Below are 19,214 nucleotides of genomic sequence, written 5' to 3'. Positions count from 1 at the left end.
TGATTTCAGGACCTCAAACAAAATATTAAATAGCAATGTCTATAACAGCAAACCGAGAGACACTGCATACAGTGGAATAAGCTACTGATACACTCAACACCACGGATGAATCTCAAGGATCGTCATCTGAGTGAAAGAAGCCAGACTACACTAGCTTACCTAACACATGATTCCATCACAGAAAATGTGGCCAATACTTAGTTTATTTTTTTATTTTTTTAAGAAAGGCAGATCAGCAGTTGCCCGCAGCCAGTGCAGAAAGAGGAAACTGATCGCAAAGGGGTAAGAAAAATCTTTGCAGGGCGACAGGAATGCTCTGTATCTTGACTGCAGTGAGAGCTTCAAGTGTATATGCAAATGTCAAACTTCATCAAGTTACATTCTTTAAAAGGATGTACTAGCTTATATGTAAATCATTCTTCAAAGTTGGTAAGGAAAAACATTCTAAATAGCATTGATACTCTAATTCTTTAATGGAGTTGTATAATTAGCATTAACGCCTAACTAATATTTACTTTACTTCAGTCTTCAGGTCTCAAAAGTAGTCCCCCCGGAGGTCTCCTATCACCAGAAAGCCCGTGTGCATGCTAAGGTGCTTCAGTCGTGTCCAACCTCAGGCAGCCCTGTGACTGTAGGCCACCTGGCTCCTCTGTCCCTGGGACTCTCCCTGAACACTGGAGTGGGCCGCCGCGCTCTCCTCCAGGGGACCCTCCTGACCCAGGCGTCGGGCCGAGCCCCTTAGCCTCCTGCGCTGCCGGGCAGGCTGCTCCCCACCAGCGCCACCTGGGGAGCCTGGGCGCTACTGCATGCAGTGTTCTTAGGGGATTTTTTTTTTCCAGTTCATAATTCACAATAAATACAACTTGAAGCCCAAGGAGGCCCATTCTTTGCAAATTATCAGATATATTATTCACATAAATATTACAGTGTAAACCAACTTTTGAGGACACTGTTGCTTTTTTAAACTTATAACATCTCTAATCCCTCTTAATTCAACATCAAATGGCATTAAAAAAAACAGCGAAGATATTATTATATTCTATAAGAAGGATTTAATGTTTTCCCCTCCCTCTCATAGTGCTCCTTCAGCAAAGGAAACAATTACCGTTAAGTCGAGAGAAGAAAATCTCAATAGATTACTCTGTTACACTGAATCTACCGTAAAATAAACAAGAAAGGGAAATTCAGATTAAATTAATTACCCCTTTTTAAAATAATCACGGCACACTAAGGAACTGCTCAAAGAGGTGAGCAGCAATGTAATTTAGAACACTATGATTATTATGTATTTGTGTTTAAAGAAAAAATATGTAAATTCTTAAATAATTCTGTCTGTTAGGCCATTAAAGGCCCTAAATTAGTGTTTCTCATATGGAGTCTGGACAGTATTCCTGCTTGGTCTGCTTGTGCTTGAGTTTATAACTGTGGCCTTGGAATGAATCAGCTCAGTTCAGTCACTCAGTTACCTCTGACTCTGTGACCCCATGGACTGCAGCATGACGGGTTCCCTGCCCATCACCAACTCCCGGAGCTTGCCCAAACCCATGTCCATCGGGTCGGTGATGCCATCCAGCCATCTCATCCTCCGCCGTCCCCTTCTCCTCCCGCCCTCAATCTTCCCCAGCATCAGGTCTTTTCCAATGAGTCAGTTCTTCGCATCAGGTGGCCAAAGTATTGGAGCTTCAGCTTCAGCATCAGCATCAGTCCTTCCAATGACTATTCAGGACTGATTTCCTTTAGGATTGACTGATTTGATATCCTTGCAGTCCAAGGGACTCTCAAGAGTCTTCTCCAACACCACAGTTCAAAAGCATCAATTCTTCCGCTCTCAGTCTTCTTTACAGTCCAACTCTCACATCCATACATGATCACTGGAAAAACCATAGCCTTCACTAGACGAACCTTTGTTGGCAAAGCAATGTCTCTGCTTTTTAATGTGCTCTCTAGGTTTGTGATAGCTTTTCTTCCAAGGAGCAAGCGTCTTTTAATTTCATGGCTGCAGTCACTTTGGAATGAATACAAAGGCCAGAAAACAACACACTGTAGAAACGAAAGCTGGTATTTTAAATAAAGAAGTACCTAAGATGCACTGCCGGAGAAGGCAATGGCACCCCACTCCAGTACTATTGCCTGGGAAATCCCATGGACGGAGGAGCCTGGTAGGCTGCAGTCCATGGGGTCGCAAGGAGTCGGACACGACTGAGCAACTTCGCTTTCACTTTTCACTTTCATGCACTGGAGAAGGAGATGGCAACCCACTCCAGTGTTCTTGCCTGGAGAATCCCAGGGACGGGGGAGCCTGGTGGGCTGCCGTCTACGGGGTCGCACAGAGTCGGACCCGACTGAAGCGACTCGGCAGCATCAGCAGCAGCAAGATGCACTGCAGTAGAGGAGTGTCAAATTCTTTAAAACCTGGACCTATCGTATTTATTTGCAAGCTGATATTCTGCAGAGACCCCTATCTTTCCCTCTACCAACATTCACCAACTGTGATAAGTTAAAAAGTAGTAAACAGAAAGAATTTTATCTTTATACAGTATAATTTTTAAGTTTATCAGCATACAATTCTGGGGCTCAGATATGTGTTTAAAAATCTGTGTGAAAAGCAAATACTGATTACAAATTGTTTTCACAGTGATAAATAATGAACACAACTCAAATGATGGGTCAAAATGTATAAAATGGAAAAAATCAAACTGATATAACTGGATATAAGTACAAAGAGATTTATGTAGTTTTATGTTTGTACATATGTAATTAATGCATGTTTACGTTTGTGCACATGTAATTAACATATTAACAATAAGTAAGCTCTGGCAGACCCTGAGAATTTCTCCCATTTAAAAAAGTAATTACAAGGCTGAGAAACACTACCCCTAAGAAATGAAATTTTCAAAATATATTATGGTACAATGTATCACTGTTTTTCATATGTAGGGAAAAAAAGAGCTAAGGGGAAAAAAGGGAGCGATGGAAAAGGTACAGAAAGTTAAGAATAACTTTTAACTATAGAAGAAAAATCAGTATAAAACCTAAGAAACAGTACATAATAAATTAATTTCTCAAAGAGAACAAAGCCAGTTTTACAGAAGTATAAAAAATCTGTTTATAGTTGTAAAAACTTTAAAAGCTTATATAAGGCTATAGTGCCAAAAATAAACATATACTCAAAACAAATTAATGGTTGCCCTTACAGACTTAAACGAAATATTTTTTAAATCAAAAAGTAAATTATTGCCAAAATATAAGATTAATAAATTATGAAACTGCTAGAAGCTGTTATTAAAAGCAATAAAAAGTACAATGCTTAATCATTAGCAAACTCAGCTTCCCTTCAGGCAAACAATGCTGAAGTCGTAATTCTTCCCTGATTTAAAGACATTTCAGAAGCAGGATAATTCTAAAACAAAAAGAAAAGAAAAGCCCAGGATCAAAGGAAATTGGATGGGGAATCAAGAAATAGGTCTTATTTCTGGTTCTCCAAATTATTCCGTGTGGCTCCAGGCAAGTCATTTACAACTCTCAATTCTTCTACTCATTACCTAGAGATGGAGTATAAACCAAGAATGTCTCTAAAGAGAGTTCTTCAGGAAGCAAGCACTTTGCATATAAATAATGCTGTTACCTTAGTCTATTAAAGATCAAATAACATCTCTGAAGGAAAAGACCAGGGCTCATCTCATGTTAGAGACAAAAATTACAAAAGAACACACCTTCAAGTTCTGGGGTCGAGAGAACTTGTTGAGAAGCGCAGTCTGAATGAGCTCCCACCGGCTCCCTGTAGTTCGCTCACCATTCTTTAAGGAAAAGAAAAACATGAAGAAACTATTCCAAGTTCTCTTAACATGCAGAATCAGGAGCCAAACAGCAAGCATTAAAATAGCTTTCAGAGACTAAAAGAACATGAGTTCAGTTCAGTTTTGTTCTCACCTCATCTTCCACAGGGTACAAATTTTGTTCTGAACAAGGCATCTTAACGTGCTTGTTGTCCCACAAATCTTTAAAATGTGTTGGGAAAGGTTTAGGAACTTCTCCTATTCGCAAAAGATCTACCTGAAATGCAAGAAAACTGTAAGTGCATAAAAACTAGGCCTATCTTCTGTAAAATAATCCAAAGAAATCAGCTGAGTAAATGCTGCAAAAATACAGACCAGCTCCTAGGCAAGAAATCTCCTAAGTCTTTTTCAGTCGTTCTCACTCCTTACCTTCAGTTAGTTTCCAAATCATCATGGCCTGGGCACTCTATCTTCATCCCATCCAGTTCCCTGGTCCTTATTAATCCTTGACTGAATTTCTGGTAACAGCTTTCTATCCCTCTTCCTAACTCCCAACTGCTCCCAGATACAGTCATCCCACAAAAAGCCCTCATTCCCACTTGGGAATAATATTGTCTTTCTAAAGTATCCCCAACCTCCTAACCCTACCGTGGCTTCCTTCTGCCTATATAGATTCTAAATGATTCCCATTTGTAACATCCTCTCTTACCCAAAACACTATCTATTTAAACATCAACCTTCAGTATTCAGCTCAATTTTCATTTCCTATAAGAAGTCTTTAAAACCTTTCTAATAGGCAGTCAGCTTATTCTCTCATTTTATTGGATCATTATCATACTAGAGCACACTTTTTCCACTGGACTCTAAACTTAAGAATAATAACTATATTAACTTTGTATTTTGAGTATTTACAACTGAGCCAAACATGTATGTTTTTAATATGTGTGTTTATATACGTACAGTTGATCTTTGAACATGGGTTTGAACTGCGCAGGTCCACTTATTCAGTTAACTTTTCAATAAATACATACCACAGCACCACACAATCAGCAGCTGATTGAATTGCTGGATGGGGAACATCAGATACAGAGGGCCAACTGCAAAGTTATACTCGGATTGCTGACTGCCCAGAAGGTTGGCACGCTAACCCTCAAACTGTTCAAGGGTCAACTATATATACACACATATTGTTGCTGTTGTTCAATTGTTAAGTCGTATCCGACCCTTTGTGACTCTGTGGCCTGCAGCACACCAGGCTTCTCTGTCCTCCAACTGTCTCCTGGAGTTTGCGCAAATTCACGTCCACTGAGTCAGTGATGCTATGTAATCGTCTCATCCTCTGCTGCTCCCTTCTCCTTTGCCTTCAGTGTGTATATATGCACGTGGATAAATATATATATATATGTATTCAAGGTTCATCCATACTATAGCATGAATCAGAACTTCACTGAAGATCATCAAATAATTACACAAATAACTATAAAATTTCAACTGTAAGATGCTATAAATGAGAGGTTCATAATGTCACAAGAATCTTTCTAGACAATTTTAACTTATACAGTGAGCTTAGGGAATCCTTCTTTGAGGAAGTAGAAATTGAGCTCAACTCCAAAGGTGAAAAAGAAGTAGGAAAAGGTGAAAGGGACAAAAAAAAGGAACCGACTATGGAAGGAAAGACTGTTAAATAGGCAGCTTCATTAAAAGCCTGCAACCCAAGAGAAATCAACTTGTAGGCCTTTTATACAGGTAACCATTAAAACCACAAGTGTGTATAAGACTACTCCAAGACAGGAAAAAAATAAGAGGACCTATGAAAAAGTCCTGGGGAACTCTAACAACGTTTAAGGGCCACATGTAGACAAGAAGCTAAAAGGAGCAAAGCAAGGGTTTGAGGAGGCAGAAAGAAAATCGGGAATATATGGTGTCTGAGAAGCCAAAGGATGAGAATACTCCAAGGAGGAAACAATAAGGGACGTTCAAGACTCAAAAGTGGCTGAGACATCCATCCTGCCAGAAGTATTTTATCCTCCATATGGGGACCCCAAAGGTGACTTTGTAAAGACCTTCCCTGTAATCTAAGGTGACAAAAACAGGTACCAGTAGAGCTTCACACATAGGGGAACATAATATATAAGAATAGATGTATCTTTGGGTGTCTGTAGTTTAAACGTGTGTATGCATGTGTACAGCACATGCCTATACATGCGTTTGCCTGTGTGTGTACATGTTTGTGAATGAGTGTCGTACGCGTGGGCGTGTTTACAGACAATCACCATTATCGTGTCCACGCAACGTCAGCCTGCCTTCCATTTCTAACACTGAACGCCAGTTTTATAGTATGACTTCAAATGCTGTAACTATTAATATCTGGCATCTTAGAAATGTAACCGAGGACTATCTATTTAACAACTGTTCATTATGCATATAGCATACTACTACCATATTCAGGAAGAAGAATCTAGAAGAAAACACACCAAATTCTTAAGCTTTTTTCATTGACCCTGTATTACTTTTGTAATAAAACTTTTATAAATTCATTGGATATTTGACAGACAGTAATTACAGAGATTAACTAATGGTGGTATAAGATGCTTCAGGTTTTCTTTGTGGGCAGTGGGGGAGAGGAAGCAGAAGAAGTCAAAACATCACTTATTTCCCCTGATCAATCTTTTTTCCAAATCTTAACCATTAACATCTTGTCAGTCACTCAAGCCTTTTCTTAATTTCACACACATTATCAATGCCTCCTTTTCTCATATCACCCATAGTTAAGAATTCACAGTGTCCTATCAATATAATCTCAAAACAACTTGCATTTATTCTTTTATATGCCCACAATTACTACCCTGTCGCAGTTATTTCCAAACTTTTTTAAAGAGCAGAACTCTTTTATCCCTACGAGTTCTAACACAAAATCATCATATTTAAATAAAAGCTATTTTAATAAATAGAATTTTTAGAGTCACTATACTTATTCTATCAACAGCAAAGAGACTAACTGGAGGACTGTGAAATCGAGAGAGACGAGAGCTAAAGCTTTCATCACTCATTTTTATCTCTCATCCAATATTAAGAAAATCCTATCCACACACCTAAACAGCTGGCAGATGGTAACTTTTTTACACTGTTATTCTGATGTTTAAGGAAATGCTTCAAACAGCAGTAGCAAGAGAACCCTGACTCTACGAGCTGCACAGAAATGCGTTCTCTTGGTAAATCCTGCTGGTCAGAATATGGCGTTAAGCAAAAAAAGGTATCAAGCATTTTTAAAAGTAAACACAGGTTAGTTCTTTCACGAGAGGTTTTTCATAGTTAAATATACAGTTTAGAAAAGAAATTTGAGTCAATATCAAAAGAAGCCCTGAGCCACTTTCATGAAGCACAATTTGACACTCTTCATCTCTTAACCGAGCTCGTGCCTTTTCCTGCTTCCAATGTATCCTCTCTTCAGTTATCCTGACATATAGCCGCCTGATCCACCTTGCTATGTATGTCGTACAACCATCGTCTGCACAGACATTCCCATGATTCCAATTCTTACAGACTGTCTCTGATACCTGAAGCCCTCTACAATGGACCCAAACTACTTTTCAAGTCTTCTCTTCCACCATTTTCCATCCAAATACTCAGTTCCAGCAAATCAATTGCTTTCCATTTGTAAAAATTTTAAACTGCACAGCCTTTTCCTATAAAGGTTATATATCTATCTAGAATTCCCTTGCCTTACTAACTCCATTTCAGAAATTTCCTCTCATCTTTAAGAACTCAGCTCAAACTCCACCACCGTGCTCCATGTTGCTTTTACCTAACCACACTAATGAATTCTGTACTTCAGAATATTTAATCACATGAAGGCAATGGCACCCCACTCCAGTCCTCTTGCCTGGAAACTCTCATGGACGGAGGAGCGTGGTGGGCTGCAGTCCATGGGGTCGCTAAGAGTCAGACAGGACTGAGTGACTTCACTTTCACTTTTCACTTTCATGCATTGGAGAAGGAAATGGCAACCCACCCCAGTATTCTTGCCTGGAGAATCCCAGGGACAGAGGAGCCTGGTGGGCTGCCGTCTATGGGGTCGCACAGAGTCGGACCCGACTGAAGTGACTTAGCAGGAGCAGCAGCAGGCTAAGTTGTTTAAGAGCAGAGAGTTTTTTTAAGTAGCCCCTGTGAAATCTAATATAGAATCTAATAAATGAGATGAATATTTAATCCTGCATGGATTCTTTTTTTTGTTGTTTTTGTTGGCCATGCCACAATTGCTTGTGGGATCTTAATTTCCTGACCAGGAATCAAACCCAGGCCCACAGCAGTGAAAGCGTTGAGTCCTCACCAGTGGAGAGCCAGAGAATTCCTAAGACATGAATATTTAAAACTACTCTAAGAGTGACAGAAATATTCTAAGATTGGATAACGGTGATGGTTGCCTAACTCGGTAAACTAACTAAATATAACTGAACACTTAAAATGCTCAATAAAGTTTTTCTTTTTATTTTTTTAAAAGAACCCATGAAAAGTATGAAAGAGGTTCCCAGGGTTAGTGAGGAATGAAAAGTTACTGTTTAGTAGATAGAGCTTATGTGCAGTAAGATGAAAAATTTCTGGAAATGAACAGTGGTAATGATTGTACAACACTGCCACTGAAATGTACACTTAAAAAATGATTAAGTTGGTAAACTTCATATTATGTACATTTAACCACAGATTTTTTAAAAATGAGGTTGGTTTTAGAAACGCTGAGTTTGAGATACCTATGGGATAGTGATGGGGATGTCTAGAAGAATCTAAAGCTCAGAAAAAGAGGATAAAACTGAGACTAATTTGAGGATACTGAACAACATACAATTTTGAATTTTAGTATCTAACATGTAGCGGGTACTCAATAAATATTGTCAATTGAATTTTTTAATTCAATAAATTTTCTTAACAATACAGAATATTCAATACCGTCAGCAGTTAACAGTGATTCATCTTACAGATGTGTTAAGTAGCCTATCATCATATTCCTCTGTTCCACAGACTTCTCAGTACTTTATATAATGCAGAAAAGAGAAGCACTTTCTATGCATCGGTCTGTTTTTCACAAGTATCACCACAAATTGAAACTTAGCACCTTCTCTCTCTATAGGTAAGAGGTAATACCTACCCGAATAGTCACTGTGTGACTGGCAGATGGTCTCAAGGGGGGCAGCCGGATCCCACACCTTGGCATTCTTCTCATCTCCTCAATAGGAGTTCCAAGCCATTTCTTATCTGGAGAAAGGTGAGGTGGAATGTATTTAGGGATCTTCCTTTCTGTTCTTTGATGTTTCATTTCACATTGTTCTTTTCTAAGATCAAAACAAATATATTCAATCAAACCACTCACTGTTTAAATTCACTTAGATACACAAGTAAAAACACTTACCCAGAAGTTATTGTTTAAAATGTGCCAAACTTGCTCTTTCTCCTTGGTATTTAGATAGAACAAAACAACAAAAAAACTTATAAGGCTTACAGTAAAACCCAAGAGCTTATTTTCAATAGTCTGCGGAAGGAATTTCCAAACACATGTAAATCACCTTCTGAAAAAAGGGGCCTTGTAAAGCAACAAGTACATTGCCAAACAAGTCATGGTTCATAGTGTCGGCTACTTCTTAGGACTCTAGACAATACTTGTCAATGAAGTGAACTTACTAAGGCGTGCTTGCCAAAAAAGACCACAAAAATTATGGAGTGCGCTTTAAGGTAATCTTTGCACTTACATTTTCTGGTCATCACACAGGCTGGGATTTAAATCCCAGCTTTACTGCCCACAAGTTACATAATTTCAGTGAATTTTCTAACCAATTTCAGTCTTCTCATCTGTGAAGTGAGTGCAACACCACCTGCCTGCTGTCAGAGCATTAGAGAAAATGCATGTACGGTAGCCTAAGGTAACAGGAGTTACTATCATATTAATGATCGAGTAATTCCCATAAATCTCAGAAGGAAGTTCACGAAACTAAAATCTGATTATTTACTTCTTTTCTGTTTCTGTGATTTTTAGAATTTAACATTTGAGTCTAAGTTTAAATTATGCATTATTAATAAGAAAGACAATTATTTCTTGCCTTCAGTGCAAACCATAACTTCATGAAACTCCCCCTCACAAAATTATATAACACATGACCCTACTCTGAAGACACTCTTGATGATAATTACCTTTTGTCCTCTGCTTTGGGCACTCTCATGAAGTGATCTGTGATTTTAGAATCCTTTCTCCCATGTTGCTTAGAATTTCTGCACTCTACATTCAGGCCAGAAGTACTTCCAGGTCGCCTGACACTCACATCATTCACTCCAGCTCGACTCTCTCCTCCTTCAAACTGGAAATGTAATCGAATCTCACCTCCCTTAGCAGAGGACTGCTTCCTCAACTCAGTGTCAGCTTCTCTTGGTTGGAACCTTGAAGGTTTGTTTGCTGTTTGAGCAGAACTGCTATCTTCCTGTTCATCAAAACCTGGACTTGTCTCTTCATCTGCTTCTGAATCCTGGCAACTATTTTTGGAATTATCTACATCCATTGGTGACTCAGGTTCACTTTCTTTCTCAAACGGAGGAGAATTTCCTAGACTACTTTCTTGTCGGCTCAATCTGTTGGCATTTTTCAGGCCAGTACCAGCATCCTCAGAGCCAACGTCCGACGAGGGGCTCTCCGGCAGCACGTCTGTCTCCTCCTGCCGACACCCTGCGCGGGCTTCCACAGGACGGCAAGCCTCACTACATTTCTGGTGGCTTCTGGCTTCTCTGCCCTGTCCATCTTCCACCGTCTGCTGTGTGTTCGCAAGCTTCCCCTGTGTCAGAAACTGCTGGTTATCTCGACTCTCCTCACTGTTTGTGCCGCTGTGCCCATCATTTCGGGGTGACCGACCAACGTTAGCGTTACGGAGCTGCTCCGGCACCAGAGTTACTGCAGGAGACCGTTCTGAGTGTCCCCCTTCATCCTGCCACTGACGCATAGCTGCAGTCGGATGCTGCTTCAAACACTGTGTCCTTTTTTCAACTGGTGACTTATCGAAACCTAGCTGAGAGACATTTTCTAATTTTTCCATGTTATGTTGATAGAAGTTATCTTTTTGTACAGAACTCATCATGGATTCTTCTCTTGTATTGTTGTTTTCTTTACTCTGCAAACTGTAACAGAACAGAAAGAATACACAATAGGAAGAATTTACGACACAAAAAGATCACTGACCCAAACACATCCCTACAGCATCAGAGCAACAGGAAAGCTTGCGATCACCTATGCACACAGCATGCTCCTTCACGACGCCATGCCTTTGCACCTCTGCCTATAATGCCCCTTCCCCAACTGCGTGCCTGGCAAACACCAGCCAGAAAGCAGTGTGACCCTTCACTCGCCTCCTGTGCAGCCCTTCTTGCAAAGGTAAAGCTGACTGCTCTACATGCTAACTGCCACTGCGGCTTGTCTGTATCTTTGCGGTGGCGCCGATCACACATGTAAGAATCACGTGCTTTTTGGTGTTTGTCAGCACCACTCACTGTAAGCATCTTAAAGACAGAGACCACTGCTGCTTCATCTCTGCATCTCAGGGTCACTAAACCATCCCTGGCGCACAGCATCAATGGAAATGCCAACACAGGAAAACGTGAGAGCAAAAAGGAGAGACACCAGCATGAGCCGCGACACAACACCCATGCATCAGGCTGCTCACTCCTCTAGACGAGCACGTTTCTGTACCTTTCTGATCCCACTGTCTTGATTCCTTTAGCGTCCATCCAACTGGTTATCGTCTTCTGCTTGAAAACTGTAAAGAAAAGAAAGATCTATGTGCATGCATACCTTCAAAGAGAAAACACCTACAGCAGCAGATACACATGGAAGGCATTAAGCTACGTTTTGTGGATTAAAAGAAGATTAATCATTCCTTCCTCATGCAAGCAATGGGAGAAAATACAGGAACATAAATATAAATACATTTGGCAAAGAAGATAAAAGTGACCAGACCTTAAAAGAACTGGTCTGGTCTAACGGATGAGACCACAGACTCTGAAATCAGACTGTGTGCTTAGTCGCTCACTGTTCGACTCTTTGTGACCCTTTGGACTAAACAGCCCGCCAGGCTCCTCTGTCCATGGGGTTTTTCAGGCAAGAGAACGGGAGCGGGGTTGCCATTTCCATCTCCAGGGGCTCTTCTGGACCTAGGGATCGAACCTGCTCCTTCTGTGCCTCCTGAGCTGCAGGCGGATTCTTCACCTGGGTCCAAACCCGGGCTCTCCTTCTGACTTCCTGTGTGATTTCGTGAAGACCTGCTTCTCTGCGTCTCAGACTCCTCATCAGTAGACATGCAAATTAACAGTGTCTCTCTTGGGTTGTTGTGAGGTTTAAAGTAACAAGCACTGCAAACTGCTTACCATATGCTCAGTAAATGTTACTTATTAGTTATTATTAGTATTAAAAGAGATCCTAAGGGAGGTCCCTGGTGGTCTAGTGTTTAGGATTCGGCACTTTCACTGACCTGGCCCAGGTTCAATGCCTGGTTGGGGAACTGAGGTCCTGCAAGCTGCACAGTGAGGCCAAAATAATAATAATAGATTTTAAAAGTAAAATGAATTCAAAAAGACCCTGATTAGAAATTAAGATATTTCTGAGGAAAGGACTACTTTAGGGAATTGAAGAAAGTGGGATCATCTGATAAGCAGTTCTTGAAGAATAAACATGCAGTCACATTAAGGGAAAAAATCAGAAGCAACAGAACCAATGGTAGAGAAATATTAAGAAAACAACAGAAAATATGGCTGAAAGGTCAGCAAGGAACCATAGAGATTCCTGAAAAACCCAAAAAGAGAGGTACAAAATAATGTCAAAAGTCACATTCAGAGGTGTAATGCCAGAATTCAAATCTAGGAGGCTCCCAGTCAGGCAGGATACACAGCCTAGACAGCTGGTGTGAAGAGGCAAGAAGGAAGAGTCTATCGTTAGAAGCTGATGAGGAAGGTACTGGTCTAGGTCGGTGGTTCCCAAACCAACTGAATCGTCAAGGCTGACAACAGACGGATCCAAGGACCACACCTAGACCTTCTGAATGAAAATCTATATGTGATGATGGAGGTATGAGGGGAGGTGGATTCTGTATTTTTTTTTTCCCTAAAAAGTGGTTCTGATGATCAGCAAAGTTGAAGAACTACTGGTCAAGATCCAAAACTAGTCTTGTCTTTGTAAGAACAGAGAATAGAAGTTGAGAAGTGAGAGTCATCACAGGTTTCAAAATGACAGAGGGTAAAAGTGGCACTAAACTTTAAGCTTGAGACTTGAAAGATGGTGAGAACATTAAATGGAAATGCAGACAATAAGAGAACTGGATGTAGGGGGAAAACATGGTTGGGTCAATATGAACACACTAAATTTGAAATGCCAAAGAGATAACTAGATAGATGACCAGCAGATAGTAGCAACAGTAGAATTAATGGTTCAGCAAGGTACATAAACCATAAATAAATGGAAGCCAAATTTATACAAACATTAGAAATTTAAGCATGCTTTTGAATTTAATGTACTGCATGTGGATTACATGTATATAACATTTTAGTATGACAGTGGAAGTGTTAGTTGCTCAGTTGTGACCCCATGTTCTATAGCCACGAAGCTCCTCTGTCCAAGGAATTCTCCAGGCAAGAATACTAGAGTGGGTTGCCATTCCCTTGTCCAGGGGATCTTCTTGACCTAGCAATTGAACCTAGGTCTCCTGCACTGCAGGCAGATTTTTTTTCCATCTGAGGCACCAGGGAAGCTCTTTACTATGAGAAACCATAAAATCTTGAACATTCTCAACTACTGTCTAAATTGCAATGTAAGAATCTAGGCACCTTAGATCACAAACCCTCTTATTTACACATGTCCCTTCAAACACCATAACATGAGACGCTGTCCCAAATACATGAAAATCAATTAATTATTCATCACTATCTTTGAGTGCCATATAATTCACATTTTACACTAAATACTAACATTCTAACTAGTCAAAATCTTTTATCAGCATTTTAAAAATCAGTTGCCACAAAAATTGTACATATATATTTGATATTTCTTGTTAAACACCACGACTTTAGTGATTTTATGAAGTTAATACCTCTACAGTAAATTAGACTTCAGAGAAAAAATTAATTCTAGTCACAAAAGAGTAAGAAAATAAACCAGTTGATTCTGAAACTTTTTCTACACTTCCATCTTCTCTATTTAATTTCATTATATCAAACACAGCAAATATAGAAAACCCTCAAAGAACAAACCAGCAATGGGCAAAAAAATTCATTTCCTGAGTCAGTATAGAATTTAAAATACCTTTTTCCATAAATGTAAAGATTTGATGGTACGATATGACTATGTTCCTATAGCACACACAAAGCATGGCACTATCATGACAAGTCAACTGAACCTAAAGAGTGCAGGCAACATCATTTCATAAGAAACTATGAAGAGTGTTACAGTGCAGCTGAAGGGGAGGGCGTCTCCTGCAGTTCTGACACTGAGAATGTGTTCTTTCTCTAGCTTCAGGCTTCCTATTATAATTCCTGATGCTTTATACCATCTAATCATGAGAACAGGGTGAAGAAGAAGAGGCTAGGAACCATCATTTCCTGCTAATAAAACAGTCCTCAGTCCTTCCAAGGACCCCAGAGAAAGGAGAGCTACCAATACTACAATTTCTGGCTTCCAAAGGTTTCTTTTACAGCACATCACAGGACTGTTTCAGCTGTATCCCTCTTATTCCTGAAGTAAGCATAAAATGGATAGCATCACCGATTCAATAGATAGTGAGGGACAGGGAGGCCTGGGGTCCTGCAGTCCATGGGGTCGCAGAGGGTCAGACAGGACTTAGCGACTAAACAACAACAAAGCATAAAATGATGTGTTCCAGGTTCCAGGGAATCTTTCTTTTAACTAGAAGTAATCACAGTAAACAAAAAGAGAAGTCATAGGAGGTGATGAAATAGATACAAAATAGAGTCAAACAAAATCTTGGCCTGAGATCTTTGCTCAATTCAGTTCAGTCACTCAGTCTTGTCTGACTCTTTGTGACCCAATAGACTGCAGAACACCAGGCCTCCCTGTCCATCACCAACTCCCGGAGTTCACTCAAACTCATGTCCATTGAGTCAGTGATTCCATCCAACTATCTCATCCTCTGTCCTCTTCTCCTCCTGCCCTCAATCTTTCCCAGCATCAGGGTCTTTTCCAATGAGTCAGCTCTTTGCATCAGGTGGCCAAAGTACTGGAGTTTCAGCTTTAGCATCAGTCCTTCCAGTGAAAACTCAGGACTGATTTCCTTTAGGATGGACTGGTTGGATCTCCTTGCAGTCCAAGGGACTCTCAAGAGTCTTCTCCAACACCACACTTCAAAAGCATCAATTCTTCAGCACTCAGCTTTCTTTATAGTCCAACTCTCACATCCATATATGACCACTGGAAAAACCACAGCCTTGACTAGACAGACCTTTCTTGGCAAAATAATGTCTCTGCTTTTCAATATGCTATCTAGGTTGGTCATAACTTTTCTTCCAAGGAGTAAGCGTCTTTTAATTTCATGGCTGCACTCACCATCTGCAGTGATTTTGGAGCCCCCCAAAACAAAGTCTGACACTGTTTCCACTGTTTCCCCATCTATTTCCCATGAAGTGATGGGACCATATGCCATGATCTTCATTTTCTGAATGTTGAGCTTTAAGCCAACTTTTTTGCTCTCCTCTTTCACTTTCAACAGGAGGCTTCTTAGTTCCTCTTCATTTTCTGCCGTAAGGGTGGTGTCATCTCCATATCTGAGGTGATTGGTATTTCTCCCGGCAATCTTGATTCCAGCTTGTGCTTCTTCCAGCCCAGCATTTCTCATGATGTACTCTGCATAGAAGTTAAATAAGCAGGGTGACAATATACAGCCTTGACATACGCCTTTTCCTATTTGGAATCAGTCTGTTGTTCCATGTCCACTTCTAACTGATGCTTCCTGACCTGCATATAAGTTTCTCAAGAGGCAGGTCAGGTGGTCTGGTATTCCCATCTCTCTCAGAATTTTCCACAGTTTATTGTGATCCACACAGTCAAAGGCTTTGGCATAGTCAATAAAGCAGAAATAGATGTTTTTCTGGAACTCTCTTGCTTTTTTTGATGATCCAGCGGATGTTGACAATTTGATCTCTGGTTCCTCTGCCTTTTCTAAATCCAGCTTAAACATTTGGAAGTTCACAGTTCACGTATTGCTGAAGCCTGGCTTGGAGAATTTTGAGCATTACTTTACTAGCGTGTGAGATGAGTGCAATTGTGCGGTAGTTTGAGCATTCTTTGGCATTGCCTTTCTTTGGGATTAGAACAAAAACTGACCTTTTGCAGTCCTGTGGCCACTGCTGAGTTTTCCAAATTTGTTGGCATATTGAGTGCAGCAGTTTCACAGCATCATCTTTCAGGATTTTAAAGAGCTCAACTGGAATTCCATCACCTCCACTAGCTTTGTTCCTAGTGATGCTTCCTAAGGCCCACTTGAGATCTTTGCTCAGTCACTTAGTAATAATGTACTTCATTTCTTTGAGACTTTACTTGCTCACATATAAACTGGGATTAACAATACTTATTTCCAAGGTTTATGTGGATCAGTGAGAGAAAAATACTAAGTGACCAGTCTCACAAAGAAGAAACTCAAGAAATGTATCGTCTACCAACATTTCCACCTAATCTCTTTTTTCACTGAGATCATTAGTTCTCCATCTTTACTCTGACTTTACATCACATAATCTCAGTAACCTCACTCAGTATCCAGCATCTTTCAATGAGCAAATCATTAAATTAGGTGCTAGAGATACAGTCAAAAGGCATAAAGTGCAGAAAAATTCATCTGTACTCAGAGGAACACCCCACCTTCACAAAAAGCCTCTTTCCTCCAGCAGCAGGACGATAAGGCATGGGAAGGAAGGGTGTGGTGAGTCCAAAGAGCAATGGACAGTGGGAAAGTTTTGAGATGAGCAAAGAGGTTTGAAGATGCTTTTGACAGCACTAAGGCTAAAAAAATGATAAGGGAGATGGGGACAATATAGCTCCAGACCCCCACCCAACCACCAATGACCTACACTGGGACCATCCCTGAAGTGGGGAGAGAAACTCTAGGTAACTGTTGGTGGGTGGAAAGGGAAGTTCCTATACCAGTGCAGCTGGATCAACCATTCCCCATCGGAATGTGAATCAGAAGCAGAGCTCTGCCTATGTGCAGAGGTGCAGGTTTCTATCAGTGTGAGAAAAATGCCCAGGAAGATAAATAACACAAAATTTAAAGATACGGAATAAATATCCATTTCCCTACCTTACTTCTCCTAGAATAAGTACATATACAAATTTCAAATACCAAGTTCCTAAAAGAATTCCAAAATCTCAACCAACAGATTTGGGTACCAATTGACACTTTGAATATTTTGTTCACTGGCGTTCTCGAGGTATACAGAAAACATTCACACACATGCACGAGCACAGCCCAAGTATTAACTCAGTTCCTCTTCTGCAGAAAATCAGAAGATCCGATCAGTAAGGACTGAGAGCCACCCCTCTCCCCCCACTCACTCCTCCTCCTTCATAGGACCTGTAACAGGACCACAAACGAGCCTGTCACAGAAGTCACAGTACCTGGAGGTCACCCTCAGTTCCTCTCCCTTCCACTCTCCTTCAACAAGTCCTCTAAAATCTACATCCTAAATCTTAAATCCATCTTTCTCCCCATCTTCAAAAGCACACCAATATTATAAGAATAGTTACATCACTCAGTGGGCCAACTCAACTGCATTTGTCTCATAACTGGTCTCCCTATCTGCAGTCTTGACTTTCTCTAACCCAGTGTTCCAGAAACTACAAATGATCAACATTTTTTAGTTAAATATTACAGACAACATGAGAATGCTTCATATATAGTAAAGCTAAGTTCATTTCATGAAATGTTTGTTATAAATATGGCATGTTAATCAGGAGATATATCTACTGCTAGATATATCTACTGTGGGTTGCAATCAGAAAAGTCCAAAGATCACTGCCTAAGGCATCTTTCCAAAAATATAAACCAAACAATTGTAACCCTTTCTTCTAAGCTTTTTAGTCATACCCTGTGCTCAGTCACTTCAGTTGTGCCCAACTCTTTGCAACCCAAGGACCTGGCCCGCCAGGCTCTTCTGTTCATGAGATGTTCCCAGCAAAAATACTGGAGTGGGTTGCCATGACCTTCTCCAAATGATCTTCCCGACCCAGGGATCGAACCCACGTCTCCCGCGCTGCAGGATTCTTTACACCTGAGCCACCAAAGAAACTGACCGTTTAGTGGTTCCCCATTAACCACAGAATAGTGTCCAAACTCCTTGAAATGGCACTTGACTTTGTCATAAATAAGCTCTTCCGCCCCTTCCCAGCCTTGACTGACAGTCTTGTCATCCTGTGCTCCTATCAAGCCACCTTTTGTACATCCCATTCCCTCAGCCTATATAGTTTTTTCTTTCCTTGGTTTATAAATCAAACCCTGCTCATCCTTCAATGCTCACTGGAGGTCTGCTTCCCCATTGCCTGTAAGTCCTGAGAGAACTAAGTGTACACCATTCGTCAGAGGACAGCCTGACCTCTGTCCATTCTCTTACACTGTTGACCAATGCTTCCTTTTTGAAATGCTCTTGTCCTTGCATGACCACGAGCCAGGCTTTCCTCCTCCCTCCCTGGTTGCTTCCCTTCAGTCTACTCTTATAGGGCAGTGTTCCGAAAGTTTCTGTCCTAGGTCATCTTTTTTTTCCGTATATGCTTTATACCATCTAATCTACTTCCAAAGCATCAATAATGGTGTACATGGTAAGAACTTCCAAATCTGTATTTCCAGCTCATATATATTTCTTATGAGGTACAAATCCTTATATCCTGTTCTCTGCTAAATCCATCCACTTTTCCCCTTTACTACTGCCTGCTGCTGCTAAGTTGCTTCAGTCGTGTCCGATTCTGTGCGACCCCATAGACGGCAGCCCACCAGGCTCCTCTGTCCCCGGGATTCTCCAGGCAAGAACACTGGAGTGGGGTGCCATTTCCTTCTCCAATTCATGCATGCATGCTAAGTCGCTTCAGTCATGTCCAACTCTGTGTGACCCCATAGACAGCAGCCCACCACGCTCCTCTGTCCACAGAATTCTTTAGGCAACAGTACTGGAGTGGGTTGCCATTTCCTTCTCCAACTACTGCCTGCAACCAAGTATAAATCATCATTATTTCCCATCTAGACTAACTCCTTAACCAGTCTTGGGCCTGCACTTCTGCTCCCTTTCAATCCATTCTTCATTTTCCACACACTAGCAATGAAGATCTTTAAAATATGTATATTTTAATAAATATGTATTTTTAAAATATATATCCAATTATGTCACTCCCCTATTGAAGCCTTTTAATAGTTTCTTATTGCC

At 40.6% G+C, this 19,214-nt stretch overlaps 1 protein-coding gene across 2 annotated transcripts in view; it reads right to left on the bottom strand.

The window, feature by feature from the left end:
- PARG (poly(ADP-ribose) glycohydrolase) overlaps positions 1-19,214 on the bottom strand; it is a 116,523-nt gene that overhangs the window by 95,187 nt on the left and 2,122 nt on the right. For both annotated transcript variants that reach the window (XM_040242842.1, XM_040242841.1), the window contains exons 2-6: positions 11,497-11,563; positions 9,957-10,928; positions 8,920-9,103; positions 3,931-4,053; positions 3,714-3,797 (exon numbers count right to left, since the gene is read on the bottom strand). In XM_040242842.1, the coding sequence (XP_040098776.1) occupies positions 3,714-3,797; positions 3,931-4,053; positions 8,920-9,103; positions 9,957-10,928; positions 11,497-11,534 (1,401 nt within the window). In that variant the 5' untranslated portion in view covers positions 11,535-11,563. The remainder of the gene's footprint in view (positions 1-3,713; positions 3,798-3,930; positions 4,054-8,919; positions 9,104-9,956; positions 10,929-11,496; positions 11,564-19,214) is intronic.

Source organism: Oryx dammah, unplaced genomic scaffold, assembly GCF_014754425.2.
Source record: "Oryx dammah isolate SB20612 unplaced genomic scaffold, SCBI_Odam_1.1 HiC_scaffold_6, whole genome shotgun sequence".
In the NCBI taxonomy this organism is placed as follows: domain Eukaryota; kingdom Metazoa; phylum Chordata; class Mammalia; order Artiodactyla; family Bovidae; genus Oryx; species Oryx dammah.
The sequence above is the reverse complement of the archived record's forward strand: the minus strand, read 5'-3'. Positions and strand labels throughout refer to the sequence as shown.